This window comes from Chaetodon auriga, chromosome 20 (assembly GCF_051107435.1).
Source record: "Chaetodon auriga isolate fChaAug3 chromosome 20, fChaAug3.hap1, whole genome shotgun sequence".
Lineage (NCBI taxonomy): Eukaryota > Metazoa > Chordata > Actinopteri > Chaetodontiformes > Chaetodontidae > Chaetodon > Chaetodon auriga.
The window spans coordinates 14,220,177-14,246,766 of NC_135093.1; the positions used below are offsets into that span (position 1 = coordinate 14,220,177).

At 44.3% G+C, this 26,590-nt stretch overlaps 2 protein-coding genes across 2 annotated transcripts in view; one reads left to right on the top strand and one right to left on the bottom strand.

Annotated features, from left to right (window-relative positions):
• The window catches only part of cpped1 (calcineurin-like phosphoesterase domain containing 1), a 31,690-nt gene extending 25,473 nt beyond the window's left edge, over positions 1-6,217 (bottom strand). Inside the window, exons 1-2 of the mRNA XM_076759967.1 lie at positions 5,998-6,217; positions 2,515-2,733 (exon numbers count right to left, since the gene is read on the bottom strand). Of these exons, the coding sequence (XP_076616082.1) occupies positions 2,515-2,733; positions 5,998-6,061 (283 nt within the window). The 5' untranslated portion in view covers positions 6,062-6,217. The remainder of the gene's footprint in view (positions 1-2,514; positions 2,734-5,997) is intronic.
• A 1,541-nt stretch (positions 6,218-7,758) lies between these two features.
• The window catches only part of shisa9a (shisa family member 9a), a 54,419-nt gene continuing 35,587 nt past the window's right edge, over positions 7,759-26,590 (top strand). Inside the window, exons 1-2 of the mRNA XM_076759718.1 lie at positions 7,759-8,687; positions 9,441-9,547. Of these exons, the coding sequence (XP_076615833.1) occupies positions 8,173-8,687; positions 9,441-9,547 (622 nt within the window). The 5' untranslated portion in view covers positions 7,759-8,172. The remainder of the gene's footprint in view (positions 8,688-9,440; positions 9,548-26,590) is intronic.

Sequence of the window (26,590 nt, forward strand, 5' to 3'; positions counted from 1 at the left end):
CGAAATCTTCATCAGCACAGAAACCAAACTTGTCTGAGTACAGCCAGAAGGCCTGTGCTATTTCATAGATAAATATCAGCTGCTGTCAGAGGGGAGTCTGCTGTTTACACACTCTGGCTGGGAAACAAAAAAGGCTAATGTTCAAACCTACCTCAATGAGGAATATTCTGTAGCTGAACCACCCCATGCTGATGTTCTTCACAGAGTGCATTAATTAGATTAGGACTATCTCCGGGAGCAGCTGAGAATACACTGATCAATATATGTATATATAGATCAGACATATTGCATTCTCTTTAAAGACTGATGAATGAAAGCGTGCTCATCTTCTGCTAACAACATGCAACGGGCCAAGACATAAGGTGCAGTAGGAAGATTTGAAAATTCAAGCTGCATTATTTAGATTCAATCCCTCCTAACAGCCCTATTTACAAACACGACGAGACCAATCATGCGTCAGCCTGGCTCACATGCTAGTAGCGAGCTAACCATAAAAGTAAACTTCCTTTGCAAAACTCATCAAGTCAGTCTGACACTCAGCTCATTGACAAATGTGGTCTCCTCCTAGATGACCACTTACTGTGTTTTGTTTTTTAGATTCCATGCTTAAATACAGAATGCATTTAGACCGTGATCCTAAAAATGAGCCAATCCGTGGCTCCAAACTGTGACACAATCTGAACCGTGACTTTCTTGATCCGTTGCACCCCCCATTAACAAAACATCTACTATGCGTGTCTCTTCTGGTCATATTACAAACCTTGTGAAATGCCATTCACTTTTGCCAGACATGCATGCATGCATGCATCGATTTTGCAGGTCATCACAAACCTCTCCTGCCTGCTGCACCAGGGTCGCAAATAATCAATTCTGCCTGAGGCTCATAAATGACAGGCACATTTCACAATGAGACTCAGATTACACGGCATGCCTATTTGGGATCCTATATGACAGAAAAAGCATGAAATCTGAATGGTTTCAGTCAGAAAACATTCTAGTCACATTTTACTATTATGACAAATATATCTGACGTTGACACAATGGCTCCTTTCAGAGCAGCTTTCACACCTAATCAGAAAGTCATCTCATGCTGGGTCAAAAACTGAAAACCCACAGTGGAAATAGAGCGAGCACAGCCAGGTCTAACACTGCGGATCAATCTGACCTCTAGTAATCGCAAGGCAACAACCGCTTGCTTTCAAATATCAGAGCAACAAGGATCGGGTTAACCTACTGTAAGTAAGTGAGAATCAGAGTCAGATACCTGAAAGTGAAACGCTGTGAACATTCCCGCTTTATGTAAATAAAAACACTTAGTTTAAATGTGTACTGCTTGAAGGATATATACACATCACTGACACATCATGCTTCACTTGATTTTAAGTGAATTTGAGAGAGGCTCCCGGCAAGAGAGACGATTGGTAGAAGAGGACAATTGATAAAATGGATGTGAGAGAGTACAGACAGCCATTGGCTGAGCATGCTCCTGAGCCTCCTGAACGCGCTGATGCTTGGCAGATTTGTCGCTTTTCAATACGTTTTTTTCTTCTTCTTCATCTCTGTCTACGTCTTCTTCTGGGTACTGCTTGAGTGAATGCTTGTGAATGGATGTTACATCTAATGCTCTACACACTGCCACCTGCTGTATCGGAGTGGAATGTAGGTTTAAAGCATAGGAGATTTAAATGAAATATTTAAACAGAAGGACAGCAGGACAGACCCTTTGTGCCAACTATAACATCAACAACAGCATTTAAGTGTATGGGGCTGTGAGACCAGCTGATAATCTGGGTAGCATATAGGACTATTGCCTGGATCAATACTATAAGTTCAGTTTCAGATCCAAGCTGCCAGAATCATATTCACAAAAACAGGAAATAAAACAAGTTGATTGGCGAAACGGTGTGTATAGTGTGTGAAATCACAGTGTGTGTTTCGAAATAGTTTGCTGCTATCTGTAATTTGGGAGAGCCATTTCAAACACTTTGAAACAAGTGCAGCATTTGCATAAGGCTGCGCAATGTACCAGATGCCATGAGATAACGCTCGCGGGACCACCGCTGTGTCATTTGGTCTGACTAAAAGAGGCTGAGCTGAGTTAAAGCTCACACGACTGGCATCTGTGAGCTCACATCGTGTCCTCCAACATTCATTGCCGGATAATTGGCAGCGGCCCCGGTTGATGCCAATATCTTGTTTTTACCATCTATACGGCCGGGAGTCCACTGGAAACCTCTCTTCACTGCTGAGGCTTGTTTTCAGTAGAAAGCATGTGCTGTCGTTGTTTCTTTACAGCCCTCAGAGCTCGGTGTGGATTTATCACTCAGGGAAGTTCAAAATATTTCAATGTTTCGCAAAAAAGCAATGTACTTTCATTTCAACAGCAGAACCCACCTTACTGCTTCCCCTGAACACCTGTTGAGACCTCCTAGCTAAAAAAAAAGACTGCCAAGAAGCACTTTAGAAAAGAGATGGCAGTTTACAGTGCATGTCCTTTATGTGCTCTATCCCTACCTGGCATGGCATGGACCAGGTCGCCACACAGCACCATGAACCTTGGCCTGGGCCTGAGCTGGTTCACGGCCTCCACAGCCTGCTTGGTGAGCTCGACCTCCTCTGCCCATTCCTCTCCTCCACCATCGCAGTCGCCGTCCCTCCAGGCCTTCATCAGCCCCAGCTGGGGGTCTGCAGCCTGGATGAAGCAAAACGGCCCCTTCCACTCGCGCTCCGCATCTGGAACAAGAAGAGGCGAGAATGGACTCAGCAGCTGTGTCGATAGAGATGGATGCAGGTCTTTACGAACCAAACTGGCAAACAAAATCAGCGGCTAGCCGGTGAACATAGCGGAGCGTCTTGCAGCTAGAAAGCCAGAGCAGAACACATTTGTCCCAACAACTTCAGAGGAGATAAAACGTCAATGTTGTGTTTACAGCTTGTTGCACTGCCCCCAAGCAGAGAGAAAAAAAAAATCAATGCAGAACTAATAGTGCGATAAATAACACAGCATTAACCAAATATTGAAAAAGAATATGAACTCATATTTATTTCACTGCGTTAAGACACATTTTTTTTAGGTCTCACACAGTCAGATAAAGTTTTGTTTATCATCAATTTACACCCCAGCAAGGTGTAATTGTCAATCATTGCAGCTTAAGCATGTGGTGTGGAAGAAAGTAAACACACACAGTATCTTGATAGAAGAATTTCTGCAAGATAAATACATGCAGGAATGGCTTTTAATATTGATTTACATATATGAACCCCCTTAAATATATTTTTTCTTTTGTTCCGTCTCCTCTTACCTGTTTACTGAATATCCGCATAATCAGGTACTTTTGCTCAAACTTAAATTTGTCATGTAATGGACACAGCTTTCATTAGCGGCTGGCCTTTTGATATATCTGCCAGGCATTAACTTCACATTCTGCCAGCATCTGAACATTTTCATTTCAATACGTTTAGGTCACAGGACGCGTGCACAGAACACCACATAATAGTGAGCAGAAACATAAAAGCTTTAGGGATTAGGTGTCACTGCAGCATTAGTCATTCAGTGGAATACGGTCTGCTGTGAAAGCTTCATGTAGAAGCCTTATATTCATTCTTGGGACTGGGAATTGAAGATCCGCGGGGGAATGTAATGTACAGCCTTTTGTTAAAGCTCTACATGCTCACTCCATGAGTAACGAATGCTAAATAATTAACAAGCAGCTACATGTTGGAGCATAAATGAACAACAAAGAACAAGTGTTTTACATAATCCTGATGTTGCATAACAGAGGGGCCTTACAATCTAATCACTCTCCAATATCCATTAACAACGCAAACTGCTCCAGGTTTTCCACGTAGAGAACGGAAGCAGACACTCGAAGCGGCTTGGCTGACAAGGTTTGACATGAAGGACGCAGGGAAAAAAACAGCTAAGTGATATGGAAATGTCCCCTTGTTGCCCACAAATGGACAGATGCTAAGAGCAGGTGTAACCAACAGCTTTCTGCCCCACTCGTTTAGTTTCCGGAGGATGTGGAAGCTGTACTGTAGTTACGCACTGCTCTCACTGTGGAGAGTCTGCATCTGCATTCTGCACAAATCCCCTCACTCACGCTCAGCGGGCGGCTACTAGCTGTTCAGCATCCTCTGTGTTTAACATGCTCTCCGTCTATCTCTTCCCCCAAATGAGTTTATGATAATTCTGTCCTCCAGAGAAACGGAGAGCAAAGATAGAAAAAGAAGGAGCGACAAAGAGTGCGTTGCTCCTGGGAACCAGACGGATAAAAGCTTAACAATGATCCCTTTCGTCGTAATTGACATTTATGCAGCTATACTGGGGAAACACATTCTGCTTTTATGATTATCATCATCATCTCTTCAGTCAAATTACTTGAGAATGCCTTCAGTCCATACTAGCCCGGCCTTGATCTTAACTTATGACTACACAGTGAGGGCTGCTAATGAATTTTACTGCTGACAGTGAGGACCGCTGATGAATTTTGAATCTGGACAGCTGCCATGACCACTGGAGTATAAAGTTAAGCTTCCTGCGGTGGCGTAGGCCTAACGTTATCTGCGTCTATGGCAGTGCATCAGCATTTACTTCGTGAGAGAATGTCTTTTAAAGTTTCACCAGCATATCTTGAGCTCTTGCAGCTCAGCAGAATAGTCTCTAAACTCGGGCTCAGCTTAGGGGAGCTTGCATATGGAAATCATTACCTGACAATACACACCTTAGTAAGCAGGTAAGACCTGCCTGCTCCTCATTTGCAAAGGAAACCTTTCAAATCACATGGGCACGCAAGTGTGCACATATGTGTATGTGCACATCCACCCCCATGCATGTTGGTCCCACTCCTGAGCTATTTGCCATCTTCTTTGTGTGGGCCCTGAACAACAGACACGATCTGTGGAGATTTCATGAAGCTGCAGGGCGCTCTCACACAAATCCTGCAAGCTTTTTGTTACACTGAGCACACTTCACAGTGCAATGTCTCTCTCTGGAGTCAGATGTGCACACTCTTTCCCAGGCAAATGAAAAAGAAATTTAAAAAGAAAAAGAAAGACACAAGGACTCGCAGAAGGCAGGAAAGCTCCCATGACAGGAGATAAGAGGCAGCAGCCTTGTGTGGCCTTGCTGGTGGAGCACAACTTCAAACAGGAATGCACAGATTTCTCAGGTGGCAGAGGGTGCTCAAAACAAAATTAATCATCATTTAAGAGGAAAGCACAAGGGGGCTTGCCTTTGTAGGAAATAATAATATTGTGAACGTTTCAGTCTCTTCCACTGAGTGCCCTCATACCCGCTTGTGTCCTACAGTGGGTGCTAAAGACCGAATTGGACACGAAAGGTAGAAATCGATCAACACATAACTGCATAGTTAGTGTGATTATTATGGTTTGACTCTTTGAATATCTGGACTGCGGGGCTGAACACAACACTTTAGAAATATTTTAAAACTGATTAATTAAGCTCTGCCACAGGGACAATACTCAAGTTGTGCCACTGCACTTCCTCAAAAATGCATAAATGCAGTCAAACGATGCTGAATAGAGAACCTCGGGATTCAAAGTAACGCTGATGGACGTAACAAGAGAAAGTTTGAATTATTAGCCCAGTGACAGCGAGATAAATTACTAGCAGCTATTGCATTTAATAGTCGACTACAGCACTTAAACAACAACACCGGAGTATGGTGTTGCCCCACTTATTTAATTCAACAGCGTTACTGAAACAGCACAACTGTCACTCATTAGCTTTATTTTGTAAACACAGGCTAGCAAGCTAGCTATGTAGCCTCGGTATGGATGACAGGTGTCCCGGTTATTCAAACAAAGCTACACAAAAGCTGTCATGTCAATGCGTTTGCTCCGCCCGGTCATTACCCCGCAGCCAGCGACAACAACTGATGTGTGAACAGCCGAGTTACAGAGAGAGTTAGCGAGTGCGTTAGCCTGGAAGTTTGCTAACCGGTGGGGATAAAGAAGCTAATGGCAGTCGGCTACCTTCAGTCAATCCGCTGAATGTCCGATGTTTAGCCTTGAGAAAGATATCTTCGCTGTCAGCCATAAGATCCAACTGTTAAAGGGCTTTCCCTACAAACTAGTGTGTGACTTGTGAGCCTGTCAGCGAGCCTCCGGACAGGTCTGGTGTGTCGCTGCTGGCTGGCCCCAGCTGTATCGGTGACGGTGACTGTATCGGTGGTCGATTACACTGCCTGTTTGTGACTTCAGCTGCAGCGGCCCCCAGTGTGACTGCAACGTACAGGCTGTCCTCACATTTAGAGCCAGAGAGCGCTCTCTGACATATTTACCATCGGAATGCCAAACCAGGCACAACTTTGAACGTTTCTAGATTTCATTAAATACAGCCTACACAATATTTTAAAAATATATAAACTGAATGAGCCTACTTCTCTTGCGTGACTCACAAACAACACTAGGGAAGCCCAGTGGTGTGGGTGCTGTAAGAAATCTGAAAGTGATCAATCACGCTTATTTATTTATGTTTTGATAATTGTATTCACTTTACCACCATTGGATGGATGTGTTGGTAAAATGATTTTAATGGCGTGTGTTGCTTCCCTTAGTAAACATTCACAGCTCCCTGTGGATAAAATGTATAAACTGAATATATGTTGTGTAAAAACTCTCCCACTGCCCCTTGTTCGCATAGGACCTTAGAAAGAGGCTGGAGGGATTCAGCATGAGACATCCTCTTTTCACTGGGCTGTAGAAACTACTTACCTGGTTGCTTTCATATTTTTCTATTATTTGAATGAGTATTAACTGTTGCTCACTTTCACCTAGACCAAATAGCCTCGAAGGTCTTTTACAGGTCTGCTTTTTAAACACATAATTAATCAACGCAGATCACTTGAGTTACAGGTTTATATAAATGTGGTGAGCAGGTGGGGAATTATTTTTATGCTTTTCAGCTCAGTTCAGCTCAACTCAGGCAATTAATTAGTTTTGTTCCTCCCACAGCACCGCCTATTTAACAAAAAAACAACTGCACTTGAAGAACTCGAGATATTCACTAAATATTTAAAACCTACTGCAACACTAAATGTTTTTTCACAAGGTCGGTTCACCGTTTTTGAAAGGTTAATTTTAAGGGAGGCTCATACTTCAATCGGATGTGGGAATGAGTCTCTTCACTTTTCCAGCTGAAATAAATCTCTCAAGCACTATGTCCCTTATTTTGAGGATTAATTCCTCTTATTCTTTGGTTGTGTGTGTGTGTGTGTGTGTGTGTGTGTGTGTGTGTGTGTGTGTTGGTTAGGATGCATTTGAATTTAGGATCGGGACTTCATGAACACTGCTGCTTAAGAACCCTTTCTGTTTTCCAGGAAGTTCACAGGGATCCAGCGGCCATGACGCCCTGGGGCCACATCTTTTGGTGAAGGGCTCTTTTGCAATATCCACCCCCCGCTTTTAGAGGCTCTGCCAGCCACTGTCTATTGTGGCACATTAAGCTACTTGTGATTTGAGGATTTCTTAAACAATGGCAACCTACGACTGAAAATGCACAAAGTGGGAAATAAAAATGGGGGAAAAAGCTCCCACGCCTTTCCTCGACGACAAAGCATGCTAGTGCTGTGCGTATTCCGGGGCTTTTATCATAATATTTCACAACAAAGGCCCTCTCCCTCTCTCTCTCTCTCTCTCTCTCTCTCTCCCTGTCCTCAGCCCTCGCAGTCTCACTCCCTCCCCATGTTTCCCTCCTCCTCTCCTTTTGCGCACCAGGCTCTCCCACCCTCGCCTCTTCTATTCGCTCACTGCGCTCTCATCCTCTGTGCGGCTTGTGTCTCTGCCTACTCCTGTGCGTAAGAGCGCACCGATGGACATGTAAAGCGATGCACTCCTGAAAACGCCAAATCCGACGCTTGCAGATGCCTTTCTGAAAAGACGTTCAGATGCGCAGCAGAGAGCGCGCGCTGGAGAGCTGTTAGTCAAAGTCAAGTTCATCCCACGGAGATTGTTTTAATCCTGCGCAGTTTTTTCCCCCTTTTTTTTGGATGATGATATGTTAATAAAGATGTTCATCAGCGCGGATGACGGTGCGTTGCTATTTGGATGTGTGTTTCTGGACTTTTCAGCATATCATGACCGTGCGCCCTTTTTCCTCTCTCCAAGTCTTTTCGTTTCTGCGTGAAGTTGAACGAAGGGGAAAGCACGATGAGAGGGAAATACTTTCTCTTGGGCTTCTTGTTGCTCAAACTTATGGCTCTTGTGTGTAAGGCTGACGGGGAGCCAGGACTGCTGGGAGGCTTCGTAATGATCGCCACCTCCAACGGCTCCAAAGAGGAGGAGAGCGTGTCCGAGGAGACCCCGCACACGGAGGACAAATGTCGGGGTTACTACGACGTGATGGGCCAGTGGGACCCGCCGTTCATCTGCAAAACGGGCAATTATCTGTACTGCTGCGGCACCTGTGGCTTCCGCTTCTGCTGCTCCTACAAGCACTCGCGACTGGACCAGAGCACCTGTAAAAATTATGACACTCCGGTGTGGATGAAGACCGGACAGACCCCCTACAAAAAAATGAACAAGATGCACGACAGCACCAAAGACAAGACGAACTTAATTGTTTACATCATATGTGGAGTAGTGGCCATCATGGCTCTTGTGGGGATTTTCACCAAACTGGGGCTGGAGAAGGCGCACCGGCCTCAGAGAGAGAACATGTCCAGGTAAGCCCCCCTCCTCTCTCCCCCCTTTCTCTCACCCCTGCGCTCTCTCACTGCTTCTCTCGGTGCGCTTGTTTACAAAGAGGCTTGCAGTAGTAGCCTACGCACGCAGTGATCTGGAGCGCGCAACGTGTCGCTCTTTTCTTCATCTGCCTCTGTGCACAGTACATAATGGAAATACATAGGAGCACGGCAGCATAGGATAATTAAACTATCATTTGCTTCACATGAATCAGGCATATTCTGTTTCACACACGGGCTGTGGTTTCTGGGCAACCAGAACAACTTATGTCACCTTCTGTATTGAGACTCTTTATGATGTGCACGCTCTCTTCACTCCGGTCCATCTATCCATTGTGGTGTAGCATAACATTACGTGAGCTACTCTTCCCTCATCAGGCGGGGGCGGTTTCTTTCACTGGAGTAAGGCGGCATTGCGCTGCATTGTGTATCTGTCTGAGTGGAGATCAGTGAAAATGCTTTTATGCACCTTCACAGTGTAATCTGATAGGCACGAGAGCACAGTGTGTGCAGTGATGGCAGCAAAAACAGGGCGAGTGAAATCTTTCTCATTCATCAGGGGATCCCAATGTTTTGCACTTTGCTGCACAGTTTCGTGAAAGGACGCTGGGCAGCAGCGTAGCCCGTGTGAATAATTAAATTAAGCACGTTATGTACAGTTCCTCATGTCTGCACCCCTCATCCATCACCGCCTCTCTTGTCTCTCTCCCCTTCTCTCTTCTGTCTGTCTGACAGGGCCGTCGCCAGCGTGCTGCAGGGCGGGTGTCCAGGTGAGCAGTATCGGGGGGAGGAGGCCCTAGGGATGCATTCACAGCACTATGTTTCCAGGGCCACAAACCTCCGTGAGTTATTTATTTATTTATTTATTTATTTTTATGTTCTGGGAGTTTTGGACAGCTCTTGGCCGGCCGTTGTGAACTGTGTGTATAACTTAGAGCAGCATATGGAGGTGTGGGTGGGGCGTGTGTCAGCGAAAAAAGCTGCTGATTTGAAGCGATGTGAATGTGTCCAGGTTGGTGTCAGAGGCCCTGATGAAGTCATCTGGAGTGATGTAAGTGTGTGCCAGTTAGGGATCAAGTCGCTGGAGTGTTTCAAACCAAACTCATATCTGGTTGATGGTGCATGGTTAGAAAATCCTCAGAGATACGGCATAAGCACAGGGAGAACACACACATCCCTGCAGGCGTGTTCCTATTTTGTTTCAAATGACAGCATTGGGTTTTTGTTTTATCTCGCACCGGCCAGATATCCATCCATTTCATAACAGGCTCGAAAGAGAAGATCTGCCTGCCTTTTCTGCAGCTTTTCAAATCCAACCGGTTTTGTTCATCGTTTTATTTTGGTTCATGCCCACATGATATAATGAGAGAGAGAAAAAGGGAAGTGGGTGTGTGTGTGTGAGTCGGTGAGGAAGTGGTGGTGGTAGTGACTTTGTGTGTGTGTGTGTGTGTGTAGGGGGATCGGGGGGGCTGGGAGTTTGAAGGGTGGTGTTGGTGGTGGTAGAATACAGAGTGTATGAATGCCATCTATTTCTGTTGTGTCCCGTGGGCTGCAACAGCACCGAGCTTCTTTTTGTTTTAACACCGAAGATCAAACAGATGAATGTACACAAAAACACACACACGCGAATGTGCAAAGGCCAGCGCGTACAGTAGACACACATCATAAATACATGGAAATAGTCAGTGAACAGACTTCAGATTCCCTCAAAGCCAAACTGTGTTACTTGTGCCAAAACAAAAAGCAGATCACCATTTAGGATATGTTCGAGACACGTAGTGACTGCGCTCACGCTCTTCTTTTTAGAGGACTTTCTTCCCCTCATTTCTTGTGCTACTGTCAGGCTATACATGAATGGCACAAGTGCACCTGACGGCAGCTGAAATCGTTGCACATCAGAAAAACTGCATCTTGCCTTTTTGTCTGCATTTCACACTTTTGGTGAACAGCAACTAAAACAATGAATGCATTTCACTAAGTTATTTAACCTGGTGTTGGGTTTTTTACAGTCCTAGTTGTAGGAGGACTGAAAAAATTTGCCAGTTGGAGGAGATTTTTTTGGCCATTTTCCAGTGCAAATAAAGTGGCATCAAGATTTCGTGTTCCTATTGGTGCTTTGCTTTTGCTTGGGTTGAGAAGAGAATGATTTTTTGCCCCTAAACAGAAGATTAAAAAGCCAATCTTGCTTCTTACAGCTTAGCTTTAACAGTTTTGTTTAAGTGGCAATAGCATCCCCAATTTTTTTCCTGCAGGTTACAGTTCCCTTATGAAAACTTAACACACAGTTCACAGTTCAAACCATCAACAATGAGCAGGAGAGAAATTCTGGGATTTTTGGGAGCTGCTGAGTGCTGTAACAGACAGGAAGTGCACATGTAAGGAAGTGGTGGGGGGGGTTGAGTAACTACTGTTTGCGAGAATGAGATAAATATGTAATCCTACAACAGCTCCCCTGGCTAACGACAAGGTGACATAACCCTACTCAGCGTGAAGCACTACGCCCACAGACTCCATCAACATCATGATGAGAGCACAGCTCACGGAAAGGAGGAAGGAAAGGTTGCATTGATTAAAATGGTGAAATATGGGGGGGGGTCTCAGTTTTTAAAAAAAGTGCTACCAAGAAAAGAGATAAATAACACCCTCAGTTTGTGTTGGGGTCTGCTTGGGTCTTCTTTCTGTCCTCACAGTGGGAGAGATGAGATAACGGGGTGGCCTATCACCGGAGTGGAAGGAGGACACTGCTGTGAAAGAGCGATTATTATTTGCAATGAGGAACCTGCTCTGCTGAACGCTCTAATCCTCTGGCTTTTGGGTGATCATGTGGAATGTTATTAACCTCAGTGATCTGGCGGAATCCTCCCCTGATGGCCACCTGATTGGTTTACGGGGCCTTCAGAAGGCGATGGAGACGAGGCGCGGGGAGGGGGTGGTTGGAGAGGAGAGGAATTAGATATGGATCTGCTGGATACGGACATGTTATTCTTATTTCCAATGATTAACGGAAGATAAATAGACTGAAAAGGGTGAGATGATTCTTCACGAAGAGCGCCGCCGTTAATGCAATGGATGGACGAGGAAGGCAGGGGAAAGTGTGAAGAGGGAGGCAATTGTAATGTACAGATAAGTGCTTGGGTGTAAAGGGTCAGTGTACATGTGCACAAGCAGGTGCAAACAAAGGGAGTTTGCTCAGATAAAGTGAACGATTGTGCTGGAAAATCTATTTTTAGTGCAAACCATGTATTGATTATAGCTTATGGCCAGATTGCCCTATTACCGGTATCAATTAATCTGGTCTGGCAGGTCTCGACTCCTTGTATAGGAGGAGAAAATTACTTTGGGGCATCATGTCAGTCAAAGAATGTTATTTGTTTGCAAAGGAATCACTGATGACCACATTTGCTTTATCGTTTCTGCACTTTATTCATTCAGAGATTTAAAAAAAAGCATGTGACACTCCTATCCCCAATGCAGGCTTTGCTGTGTCTTGATAATTTGTAGTCATTATCACATGCGCCATACAAGTGAGAAACACACGGCATCAATTAGTAATACAAAAGCCCGAGGTTTGTGTTTGTTATGTCGTGGGCCCCTGTGCGTATCCAGCAGGGCCCTCCCTTAAACCGACTGCATATTAAAAATGGACATTTTGGTTGCTTTGTGAACCAGAACCATGCCAGCCCACCAGTCCCCGGGTGGGCCTGCTGGCAGACTTTCATGTCATCTCAGAACCCCGAGACTTTGTTTGAATCCTTAAAAGGCTGAAAATCCCACGTCTCTTCACTTTCAGCATCAAAGAGCTGAAGAGAGAAAGAAGGGAGGGATGGAGAAAGAGGGGAGAGTGGAGAGTGGTGTGAGGAGAGGGAGCAGTGCCACTTGAGGAGCCAAAAGATCCAAGTGGCAACACCCAGTCTGATGGAAGCAACCATTTTTGAAGCTCTGAAGGACAACAGGGCTTAACATCTGCCGTATGCTCTGGATGCTCTTGGATTGTCTGGAAAGTCTGGAAACATCTTGAGCAACTGCCACTTCATCAGGGTGACTTTCACTGCCGCTTCTGGCACTAGAAACTGGAAGTCTTGAGGTTCCTTAAGTGTAAGTGACAAGCAGCGGCAGCTAATCTCATTGTTGCTACACTTACTGTATAATCTAATGAAGAAGCTGGTCTTGAAATTTAATTGGCAAATAGTCTTTATCCTCGTGAATTATAACACTGAACACTTCCTCCAGACAAATATTGTACTTCTCAGTCCTGCAATTGTCATTTTGGGTACCACACTAAAGAGCTTTAGGTGGGCAGCACTATTAGTTTTATTAAGACAAAACACACACAGCTACACACACACTCGCACACATACGCTGCACTCTGTATTCACAACCCAATTCACCATTTGCAGGCTTAATTACCTCCCCAGCAGTTATAATCTTTTCCTAAACATTCTGAGATGGGAAGGATGAAATTTTAATAGGTAATTGCTTCTGAGATTGCACAGGCACGAGAAAAGGCCCTGTCTGCAAAACACTCCTGCTCCGCCTCGTGAGTGCGTCTGTGTGTACAAGTGCGTGTGTGTGGGTGAAGATGCATGCGTGCGGCAGCGCGTAAGTGTGCGTTTGTGCACGGCACAGGCCTGTCAGAAGGAGCCGTGCATATCCTTCGTTAAAAGTAGGTGACTGTGTGACCTTGTCTTCCCAGCTGTCATCTGAGCCTTCAGTGTGTCACATCTGATTGCAGAGTGTCAGAGCGGAAAGAGGAGCTCCAGCTAGTGAACCTACACACCGCGGCACAGGCCATAGAAACAAGCAAAGAGACGCTGTGAAAGAGGAAAATGACAGAGCTGGAGGTAGTTATCTGTGAGGCGTCACTCCAGCTCCGGCTCTGTTTGAAGCTCAGCTTCTGTCCTCTTGTTCAAACAGGAAAGAGAGTAGGTGAAGCTGAGGTTCCATCCCTCTTTCAGGCTCACAGCTTGACGGAGTGACAGTAAAGCTTCTGCTATATCTACAGCTAGTTTTCTTTCATCCACAGCAAGGAAAATGTTTGTTTGGTTCATTTTTTTTTATTGATTTACTGTGGTTCACACTGCCTATTTCTAAAAAAGCCAAGACTTATCCTGCACCGAAAACTGACAGACACTATTAACACATTTACTGACCATTTGCATATATGCAATTTATGAATGCATACATTATGCTTATTCACTGGCTTGCCAAGAGTTCGATGAAAAGACTGATACCCCTTTCATATCCGTAAGATAAACATGAAGTTACAGCTGGCAGACGGTTAGCTTAGCTCACTGCAAAGAGTGAAAGTGGGAAACAGTTAGCACGTCATTTGTTACAATCCGTACAAAAAACTTAAACGAAAACAAGTCGTGGTTTTTTGCTGGTTATGTGCAAGATTATTTTTTTGGATGGATAAACCCACATAACTCCCTATAAAACCAGTTTGTCATTTTTACATTTAGTTTTTGTATGGATTAAAAAAACAAGATCTAACATTTTGGATTTGATTTTGACTGAGCCAGGCTAGCCATTTCCCTGTGCTAAGCTAAGCTAATCATCACCTTGCTCCAGCCTAATATTTTAAGGATTTTGGTATTAATCCTCTCATCTACTTCTTGGCAAGAAAGCAAGTAAGCCTTTCTCCCTTAGTGTCGCACTGTTCCTTTAAGAAAAACAGACACAACATCTGTGACGTCACAAATTTCTGATGCCTGGCTTTAGCACTTGCCACCATCTTGACAGCTGGTTGCGCCCATAAGACTCAAATAGGGGCAACAAGGGGGAGACTTCAGGTGAGGAAAGCAAGAAACAAACAACCCAGATTGAGAGTTATCATCTGAGACACCTGTCAGTCAAGACAAACATGCTGCAAAAGAGGCTTTGCTTTGTTCTTAATGAACTATTACTTTCAAAATTGCCACCAAACACATTGAGCACAACAAAATGAAACCAGCTGCTGAGACCCCAATGCCCAAACCAAGAGACTACACCAATGAGACCGCAGTCCACATAATGAACTGAAGCTGTTCATAATAGATTTGCTGCATTCTTTGGCACAATTGATCTTTTCTGCTGGCTGTCAGACATCAATATCTGCCTTCACATAACACCTTGGATTAAAGGTGATTTAGTTTGTTTCAATAATCAGGCACTCCTGACAAATCACCCTGCTTTCCTCACAGGCTCGTGCATTGTTCTCACCATACCAAAGGTGTAATTCAGGGCACAGTGAGCAACAAGGTAAAAAGACAGTAAGTCACAGGCTGAGATTGTCAGAAAGTGTGTCCTCCTCCTCCTCTCCAGTGCCTCTTTCCTGCATCCTCTCTCTGCCTAATTATCTTAACGTGAGGCCCCTCAGTAGCCATGGGACGCCATTAGACTCCTGTTTATTGGGGCTCTGGGGTGGCACAGTCTGCAAGCACAGACCAGCGGCAGACATCCACTCAGTTTAGGCACAAAAGGAGGCCAGCCAGGGAGGTGGCAATGTAGCCAGGATGGGGGGGGGGGGGGGGGGGGGGGGGGGGGCGGGGGGCTGGGACTGAGGACTAGAAGGAGAAGTGTGATTTCTCCTTAACTTAATATCTGAAATCTTAAAGAAGCAGCTGTGCCACGCTGCTGTTACTGAGCATTAATGTCTGTGTGAAAGACAACAGGCACTCAATCTGTGGAAGCAGTGTTACGATGGGCAGAGAAAGTGGTCTAATGCATGCGGCCCATCCTTCTCTGTACTTAGTGTTTTGCATCACCCGGTGTGTAATTTCCCATCTTTGTCACTGTGGTGTTTTAATAAAAGAGGCAATAGGGACAGTGAATATCTTAACTTCTAATCAGCCAACCGCCCCTCCTTCCCTCGCCCTCCTCGCGAATATTAATCAGTTCATCTACTCCCAGGAAGTCACATCTTACATTTGACAGGTCATTACATCTGTGGCTGTGCACATGTCCAGGTCTATGTTCAATTACCTGTTCATCATACATGCCCATGCATGTGCGTGCGTGCATGCATCTGTCAAGCACATTACCTGTGGTGCAATTCAGTCAATTCCTAAGCGTAATAACGTCTCCATCTATCTTAGTCTACTTCAGTCTTATTTACATTTAACTATCTGTAATGATACCGCATTCGCAGGCAGCCGTGGAATAAGCAGACAGACTTCCCATCTGTATGTTTGAACAGGTGGTTATCACCACTGGTTTCTAATTAACTGCTACACTGACTCTCCTTAATCGACTATTCAAATTAATGAGTCAAGCCTTTTGCAAATATTAGGATTATTTTCTGTCACATGAATTCAAACAAAACTTTAATTATTACAGAAGATAACGCCAAGATAACACCACAGTCTTTAAGTCTTGGGTTTTGTTTGCAATTCTGGCTCTGTTTAAGTTTTGAGAGGCACTTGGCTCAATGCATGCATTCTATTTGTTACTGCAGAAGGGGAGCTATTGAGAAAACAGCTATGTTCCTTTTAGCAATAACAAGCTCACAGTCTGTCAGACATACAGCGCAGCAAGCTGAGTCTCATAGTGGCATTATAAGTCTATTTAGGCCTCCTAACATGTAGCTGTGTGAAATCCTCTGTAATCTGCAGCTTTTGTCACACAGTTTTCCTTTTATGCAGTTTCTAACAGGAACATAGAGCTCTAATCCTCTGTATTGCTGACAATAATAGAACATATATATTCCTGCTACTTCCCAACAGTGTTCCAGCTGCGTTCTAATAGTATTCACAGAGAGAGGCTCTCCTCTCATGGAGTGATTCCCAACTACTGGCAGCCCAGGACATACCTGTGCAGTTGCTAAGCAGTATGTGGAAAGATTGTGGAGTAGAGTATTAAAATTGGAAAAAAAAGAAAGGGTATGCCATCCCCCTTGTTAACAAAATGACCAAAAATGCATCCCTCTTGTTAACCTGCCATCTCTGCTCTCCATAGTAGCAGAGAGGGTGCAGGCGTTTGCGTAGTTAGAACCTGGCTCTGGAGTATCAGCATGAGTCCACGGCGCTGTCCGTGGTGCTGAAGTAGCAGACAGATTTGTAATCGTGCCTTTTTCTCTCAGTCTCTTCTGTCAGCTTCGCTTTGGATCTAAAATATCCTCTAATGATATACTATAAATTCTCAGTTCTATGTAGGGTTAGGGTTAACTCTAAGGGGCAGGCGGTGCTCCCATTGGGCCATCCCTAACATCCCACCTAACTGGCTAAAAGTCATGGAGATAGTTAACTAAAAGTAAATGCTTAAATGTCTCTCTCATGTCACTTTTAGCACAAACCTACTCAACTGACAACTTTATGAAAAAATGATGTAACAATATTGACGTTTATATAGTTAGTAGTGGTAATTAGCATTTTAAAATCACCTCATATGAACACATTTTATTGAGTTGAAGGGGTTCTTCAGTTCATCTGACAGGGCTGTGGTCCGTCTTAAATGCTGGGAACCCCTGGAGCACAGTTCATCTTATCCCACCTCTAGTATTCGTGGAGCTGAGCTGAGTGTCGGCCAGTCTCCTCTCCATGTGTGTATTTTGAAAGTCTTGGCTCTGAAAGAGAACAGTCTGTTTTGGATGCAACAGCCAAAGTAAGATCACGTCCCATGTCCCAAAGGTGCTGGAGGCTTTTTTCTTTGCTCCTCCATATGCACACGCATGCATATGGACACCACGAGGAACCCACACGTGTACACACTCCATATACACACATGCATTCTGTTCCAGGCCTGTGTTTCACACGGCCTGGGGGCAGGCAGCAGATTTGCTTGGCTGGCTGAATGATGCCACCAGCGATGTTAAGTCACAGGCAGCTCATACTGGGAGCACATTTGTGAAACCCCTCCGTCCCCATGCACCATGTATACCAGCCCTCCTCACACACACACAACGATCACCAAACTCAGGGCGGCGGTCTTGGGAGAGCAAGCTCCACCTCTTGCTCTCTCTTTCGCCCGCGGGCTTCAGTATGGCCTGGCTCGCTCATCGCCCTGCCCCGAGGAGGTAGGAACACATTGGCAGCCTTCCCGCCACTCACCCTCCCACCCTCGTACTTACATATGGACACACACAAACACTGACACACACAAACTCTTGGATGGGCTTACAGCCCCCGTCCCCACCACCCTCCATCCTGCTGGACGTTGGCCCATGGATAGGGGACATGTGGCTGGGCGAAATGCGTCACGATGCTGGGCTCTCACTCCGACAGATCTTGTGCCTGTCTGCCTGCCTGCAAATTCCCAGCCTGGAACGACTCACAAAAACAGAGAAGGAGTTTTGTTTTGCACCCTTCTGATTGCAGCATTCGCCCTGCTCTCAGCTCCCGTCGGCTTCTGGCCACTGTTGCCTTCTCTGTTGGCACGTCTTGTCTCCTATGGCAGGAGCTGGTTACAGAATTAGTTCGTCTTTATACTTCTGGTATTGTTTTTGTTGCGGTTTCTAGATTACATTCTCACCATTTTCCCCAGAGAGGCGTGTGTTTCTATCTGTAGCCATCTGCAGTATATATATGCAACAGGTTTACATGGCACTAATAAACATTCGGACTCATATTGTCACATTGCGTATAGTTGTGAGATTGGGAACGAGTACAAATACAAATGTCCTTCTTTGGAGGATTTAAACCAGATGATCAGACATTTTTTTGTTTTTGTTTCAAGAGCTTTTCCACATATAACCTGACGCTGTTAGTGAAAGCTTCACACAGGCAGCCCAGGACCGCCTCAGATTCAAAGGAGTTAAGTCAGAGTCAAGGAGAAGACACTAATTAAATACACAATGTACCCAAATCTTTTAACTGACCCACTCAAAACTGCAGGAAGATGTACCATTAACGTAAATTAACAGCAGTTCCAATGGTGACCCAAACAGTGGCATTAAAGGAAAGGTTTGACATATTGCAAAATTCACTTATTTGCTCTTTTGTTATGAGTTAAATGAGAAAAATCCTGCACAAATTGTTATTTTCACACTTCAGTTTTTGAAAGAATTCAACACGACATATATCACATTAATTAGTGATCTCTAAAAATGCTGGTTGGTGGATGTTGTTAGCTTCGGACAGAACCAGGTTAGCTGTTTCCCCCTTTTTCCAGCCTTTATGCTAAGCTAAGCTCACCAGCTGGTGGCTGTAGCTTCATAGTCTACAGATGAGAGAGTGGTATCAATCTTCTCATCTAACCCTCGGCAAGAATGCAAATAGCAATATTTCCCTAAATGTCAACATATTTTAGTATCAATCCATCCGATCCAAGTATCCAGTCCTGCAATATAACCTACCTGACCTCTGCATGCTCATAAACTTTTAGCTGCACCATAATGTGTAAATACAGCTAAAAACACTATAATGTAGCTGTTTATGTTTGTCGCTTGCAGCTATGGTTGCACACATTGGTCCTGAGAGAAACTAAAGTGATAGCCTGGTAGAGGTAATGCGGCTTAGAACAAGTGTAAATCATCTGATAATGCACATCATAAAAAGTCTGGGAAGCGAAAGAAAAAAAAAGCTCTTCCTGTATCATTTCCTGCTGAGGTGAACTTGAGCAAGATAATAAATGCAGAGCAGTTACAGGTGTGCTGGGAAGCTCCAAAGTCTGTGTGTCACGGAGAAATCTGAAGCATAAGGTTGTTTAAAAACGCCAGACATGCCATCAATCCTTCCTGAGTACACGACCAAGATGTGCACATGAGATTTTTCAAAGCCACACAATCTGAAATCCTTCATGCCGAAAGCACTCTCTTGTTGGTCTGGTGAACCTGTTGACTCAATATGGAAATATGGATCCTTCTCCTGTCTGCTCATTGGCTACTGTTTGGCCTTGTGCGCTTATGCAAATGCACCATTTCAGTATCGTCTCATCAGATCACAGGCAACAGCATGGCACTGGGTGCACAAAGCAACTTAATGAGCTTCATAATCCCAACAGGCCTTACCTTATTGGAAAATCAGAGAGCATGTTAATTTAGTTGGATGCCCTGTAATATATTATATACAGGAAGTAGCACTGTGCCGATGATGATGCATTCAACTTTTATTTCGCTCTATTATTGTGTGTATGTAACTGACAATGCAGATTTAATACTTCCCTCAGCGACTACCCTGCAGCCTACAATCATACAACTCCATAAGTCTTTGCACATATGATAACCATCTTCAATCACACAAGAAAAAAAGTACTTCTTCACTACAGAAAGACGGCAATTGCATCGAGAGCTGAAGTGGACAGAGGAATAGGAATTCTAGAGAAGTCTAACAGACAGGCATCCAGAGGGAGAGGTACCTTTAGATGTCAATGTCAACCTCAACGGCAGGCAGCGATTGAATCAGTCCCCCTCAGGAATCTTGGGAAATGGAAGCAGAGGGGATCTGAAAGTGCCTTTTCTCCCTCCTATTCTGATATACAGAGCCTGACAGAGAGTAGTCGCACATGCCAAGTCTGAATGATAGAGACGGCGAGAGAGAGAGAAATAAAGTGAGGATACAAAAATGAGACGGGCTGAGTGCAAGTGGAGGACGAAAGATGAGAAAAAGAAGATTGTGAAAAAGGAAGAAAGGATGGAGCCGAGAGTGTTTGCTGAAAGATGCAGTGAGGAAATCTATACTGAGAGCATCGATCTTTCGGGCCACTCTTGAAGGAAGACACGGCGCAGATAGGATTCAGACAGAGCTCCCTGTTGCTATTCGCCTTCGAGCACACAATGGCAACATTCCACTGTTGTGGTAATGTGGCTTCTGTGCTTTGACGTTCATTTAGTCCTCAATTGGTCTCTGTGTACAAAGTCGCCATTTGCTGTGTGGCATCGGCGAGTCTCTCACACATCAAGTGTGAACAAACAGTATTGACGTGAATGTGGCAGGTGCATCGGTCTTGCATAGTTTGCAGGTAGAAGATGAGAGATATCGATTTGGTTCCTTCCGCTGGTAGACAATGAGGAGGAAGTAGATGGGTAGATGGAGAATTAAATTAGGTCTGAATGGTGCATATTGTCTGTGTGAATGTATAAATGCATGCATGCACAGGTATTTGGTACAAACATGCTTATAAGCAAATTGTTTTCTCTCACAAATCCAATTTTGGTCGTTTTTCAGATAATTCCGGTTTATTACAATGTGTGTTGCTGGCACCAAATTCAGAATAAGTATATATTTGTCATTCTCAATGGTAATAATAACACTAACCAAGGCAATTGCTAAGAGCTGGGAATAGAGCAGCTTTACTACACGAAAGTCCAATGGCTGATGATCACAAGCAGTCAGACAGGACTTGAACAAACACCCAGGTTGACTAGAATTATCTGGAAAACAAAGATGTCCCAGATCCACACTGCATAACCTCCCGAGCAGGTTTTGACTATGTTGTTTGCTCACACTGAAGAAGTGACAAAATGAAGTCAGTATGCACACTTTAAAAAACTTGATGTTCAGTGTGCTGTTAACATACACTTCTCTCCCACAAAGCAACGAACAAAGGAATTGGAGGAGCTAGACACAGCTGAAAAAAAAAACTAATTATGGATGGTGGTGCAACAGCCCGAGAAACACCTCAGAAAAACAAGAAACATTCAAACATTTTCAGTGTCTTTGTGAAGTTTAATCTGCAGGGATGTTCTAAAGACGTTTGACAGTGCACGTGTTGTCATGTCATCGGTCCCTTAAATGCACAGGTCTAATAATGAAATATTCAAGGAAAGCCTGACGCTGTTTTATTAATTTTTTATTGCCCCGGGATTTTGAAAGGTCAAAATTTGATTCAAGTTGAGTCTTCAGGAAGTCAAATCTCAAATTCTCATTTTTGTACCTGCACTGGGCCGCAGCAGCAAATAACCAAGCTCAAACATATCCTAGTTTGACAGACTTTCTTACTTCTGATGGAGCTTACATGCCGCTAACATTTTAAGGGTTTACACTATACTATTGGCTAGCAAAGCTGGTGCTTAAACCTCACCGTTTCGAGGGTATGTCAAGTAGCAGACCTCCTTTGTAGCTACTGTGAGTCTGCAGATAGATCTACTCTGCATCAGGAATAGTGCTTTATTTTTGAAATGGCCATTGAAGTCCAACTCAAATCCAAGCCTTCTAGTCCACAACTCTGATTTCTGTCCATCTCAGTATGTCAGTCCAAGTGCATTTGTACAACAGGTAGGCTGAAATGTGACGTTTTGCATGCATGGCCGTGACTTAGCTGCTCATCTGCTCCTCATGTTATTTCTCCATCATTGTGAATTTCATCTGCTTGTGCCTCAGTCACTGAGTCCAGCCATACGTTTGTATCGATTTTAATCTGCACCCTCAATATATCCCGACTGTCATCCGCTTCCTCTTCTCATGCTTCTTTCTCTCCTCGTCTCCTCCTCTCTGATTGTGTACATTGTTCCACCAGGCTCTGCCTCGCCCTAAGATCAACAGTTAAAAGCCATAAATGATGTATAACTCATTCCACGCAGCACTGCCTGCGCAACAGATTAGATTTATGTATGACTGCCTCCTCTGACCCACAATATCCATCTCCAGCTACCTCACTCTCACACCGTTCCAGGTTCTTTTGTGAATGTGAAAACAAGCTACTTCTCTCTGTAATTTGTAGGGAAAAAGTTCAGTTATACTGAAGTCTCAAAGTGTGAGCTTTAATCAGCTCTCAGTTTGAATAGTTTCATTATCTACATACAGCATTCAGCGTTTGAAAAGTTAAATTTAATACCTTCAAGTAACTATTATAAACAACTGACCTTCTGCTAAAATCTTCCCCCAAACAGCGTTTGTCCAATCATAGCTTAACAACCATAATTATAAGGAAGGGAAGGCCTGTCAAGCTTTATTTCTCCCTGTGCTGAAGCATAGAGATACTCCCCTTTTAAAGAGTTTGGAAGGTGGTGTACTTTTTAAAGCCTTTCCAAAAGCAAAAACACAAGAGTAAAAGTGAAAGAAGTGGTTTAAGCAGTGTGCTTATCCGAAGCTGCCGACATTAATATGTCTGGCTAACAAGCTTACTTCCTAGAGTTGTAACCGACCATTAGTGCTGCGGTTCAATTGAGACCAGGGACCGTTAGGGCATATCTTACTTCTCTCTCTCTCTCATCTTGGTTCCTATCTGCCTCCGTCTGCTATTAAACACAGAGCCCAAGTGAAACCCGAACTACCCAGTCCTGTTTTAGGAGCTTCATTCAAAATCCCACTGACATTAGTATCTACTCTCATAACTGAAAATCCTGAACGAAACAGAGTCCCTCTCAACAGTATGTCATGCGGCTCACTTCATATGTTTAGAGAAGGCCAAAAAAACACATTAGACATTTTTAGACTGCAGGGATTACAGCAGAGAGAGATTGCACTGAGTTACAGAAGCTAGTGGAACAGAGGCTAGCCATGAGCCAGAGGCAACCCCATCCCGCTACCCAAGATCGTGTTAGGATCGCCAGACACATCGATCAGTCCTCCTCACCCTTTTCTCTTGTGCTGTTAATAGTGAAAATATAATCATGATACAAACACGTCTGTAAGCTAAGCAGCCAAACAGGGTTACTCTACACCAAATTACCAGCCTAGCAGCTGGCAATTAACCCTGCTGCTTTCTAGAATCTTAACCTTTGAATTAAATTTCCTGTTGAGCATTCATGTCGTCTGTATTCTAGCAACACTATAAATGCTTGTGTGCTGTGAAACAATCTCCCCCTGCCATAAATTACTACAGCAAAAATCTATATTAGTGGCAAATAAAGCAAAGGGCAGCCCGACAGAGACTGCCGGTCCTCTCAGTAGTATGTGTTTATGTCTTGTTGGGTCAATGGTTTGCTGTTGGTAAAAGGCAACACCTTCAATAGCCTGTTTGTCAGAAATTGCACACTTTGCGGATTTCCAACTAGTCGATACTTGTAAAGAAGATTATCATCTTTATCTTCAGTAACATGTGTGTTTAAAGTGCAGATGTGCAACCTGTCAGACATGTATCAGTATCATCAGTTCTGAGAGGAAAATCAAACAGACTGAAGCGTACTTCATTGGCTTCTACCCTACAGCTGCAGCAACCCTGGAGCGAAGGTTTTAATATCAAATGGTCGACCTCTGATTAAACTTGCAGCAGACGTCTTAAATTTTTATAGAATACTATTGGTTTGAATATCAAAATACAGTCATGAAACTGCAGCACAAGCTTGCATTGCCAACCACCACCATTACCATCGCAGCGTCGGCTCAGTCCTAAATTATTTATTGTATTCTGATTGCGTTTGCTAACTGACATCTCAGGTTTCTCCATCGCCTTGTCCACACTCCTACACTGTCTACCCATCTGTGGTGGATGGAAGTCCAAGACTGTCTTATCCACTAGCGTGGCCATCACTGTAACATTTGTTTATGGCAGTGCTTATTTATTTTCTGGGATGATTTGCTAACAGCAGGAACAGGGCACACAGGTTGATAAGCAGGGGAGAGAGAAAGGAAGGGGAAAACAAGGAGAGAGAGAGGGAGACAGAGAGTGATGCTAGCTAAAACTGTGTTTTTATGGAGGATAATTTTCCTCCCCAGAAGGCAGTGATTGGCATTAATTACCTAACAGGTGCTAACAGCGATGAATCTCATAATTAACCAGTTTAGATTTAGTTCATTTGGGAAGACATGAGTATGAGACAGTGGGTGCACAAGTGTGTGAGCATGTGTGTGTGTGTGTGTGTGCATGCAAAAGAGAGAACAGAAGTGCGAGACAAAGTGAAAGCTAACGCCAGAGAGAGGCTGTTTACAGTATGTATGTATAGTAAGTCCACATGAAAATGTGTGTGTTTCTGTGTTCTATTTGTGTCATTGTGAGCACCGGTTTCAGGCACAGATCTCCAGACTGGGATCATTTTTCGTCACAATGAGCTCTCTTGTGGTCTCTATCTCACAGCTTGGGCCAAGTTATCAGCTGTTGGAGCTCAGACTTTGGTCGTGTGTACGTGACTAGAATGCTTGTGGAGCAGGGTGACATCGGCTTGCCATCAAATGCTGTCTTTTAAAAGCAGACATTTTTACCATGCTTTCCCCTGATACTAAACGGGTGAAGTGGATCATCCTTCTGACCCTCAAAGAGTTTAATTGGTCTTGATTTCAATGTGGAGTGTTAGTGACTTGATCTAGATGCATTTCAGGAGGCATTTTCAATATGTGTGAGGGAAAACCTTCAGCGTCAGCCTGCAAAAACTCCTGCCAGACAAGTGCACTGCTTCTAAACTACCCTGAGTTCATGCAGTGCATCTAAATACTAGTGTGTTGCACCTCTTGCGACCTCAGGAGCAGCATGAACTCCTCTGGGCATGGGTTCTTAAAAATGGTTGTACGAATACGAACTGTGTATAATTTGACCTCTGAACATCACCCCAAAGACACATGAATGGGTTAGTATTTGGAGAGTGCACAGGCCAGTAAAGCTTCAGCAGGAAAGCTCTCCTGGAGCTATTTGGTGGAAGTTTTATTCTGCGGTGTAGTGTCTTACTAAAGGGGTCCATCCATGTGCAAACAAGCTGTTGTTTGTTAAGAAGTAATAATGATAATCAGGACGCCATCTTGTTCAGACCGTCTTCAGTGGGTATAAAACATCCCCCACATCATCACACTGCCACTGTTGACCCCAAGGAGCGTGACTGCATGAACATACGATGTTTAAAAAGTCAGGATCCTTCGTCCTTCAGCATGAGAAGCCCCGTGCTTTGGATTTTGTTTGACCTAGAAACTTCTTTTGTATCACTCGGTGGTCCACATTTGATTCTCCTTTGCTCAATGGAGACACGTGTTCACCTTCTTTCCACAAATGTTGAGTTTGGGTGTGATTTGTCTGTTAGGCAGCATTCTTGTCATTCTCCTTTAATCCCTCAGATCCACAAGCTGTTTCTATGTGCTTACTCCATTCCTGGTAGATTATTGAAACATCCCCAAACATCAGTCATTTGGTAGAATCAGCAGGCCTATCACCAACATTCTTCCCTTATTCTTAATTTTTTCCCAAATATTTTTAGACAAACTGATTCAGTTACACCGACTGTGTGTGGACCGCAAACGTCAGGTCACGCTCCTGTGATGACAGTGTTCATGCGAAACTGAAGCCACTCTCTATATCGATTCTGTCTTGTCCATGAATTTCAAAAGGTCGAGCAGCAAAGGAGCAGCCAAACTTTCTGTGCAGTTTTGCTTTGACATGTGTGAGTATTCCTGATCTATTTCACCATCAACACTGATGCATGCGAGTGTGTTGTGGCTCCTTTGAGGAATAGGGCAGGGTGTGTGTGTGTGTGTGTGCATAGTGTGTGGTTGAGCAAGATAGAGAGAGTGCTGGTGGCTGCGCTCAGGGCAGACAGGTGTTGGTGATCGGAGAAGAGGGAAAGGTTAGCAGTGAGTAAATGTACAGTGTAGGTTACAGTTTGTCCATGAATTAACATTGCAGCGACCGAAGAAGCTCTCATGCCTTGCTTCCCAGCTGCTGGGTGAAGGTGAAGGGAGTCAGTTAAACCTTGAAGTGTAAATAAACACTTCTCACGGTTAACCATGGGATGCAGCTGAAATGCAAGCCAGCATGGAGCAGGTGCGGACAGCTGCATAGATTAAAATGAGAATGTATCTGTCGCGTGAGATGTGGGAGTGAAAACCCATCTGATACACTTGTGGTCCAGACATGAGGTAACGCTAACTGACACAAGAAACGCTGGTCTTCCACGTGCATGCAGGTACAAGAATGTAAATCTGTGTCACGGCAGAGATTGTTCCTTATAAGCTGGCAGCAGCTCACTGTATATCTAGCCAAGCTATTGTCCCTTCCATGCATCGCTTTGGGCTAAGGGTTAGTCTTGGAGGGCTGCTGGCAGCGCAGGCAGTGCCCAGCGGGGTAGGGTGTGGACTTGGGGTCGTCCATATGGGGATTTCCTTATGACC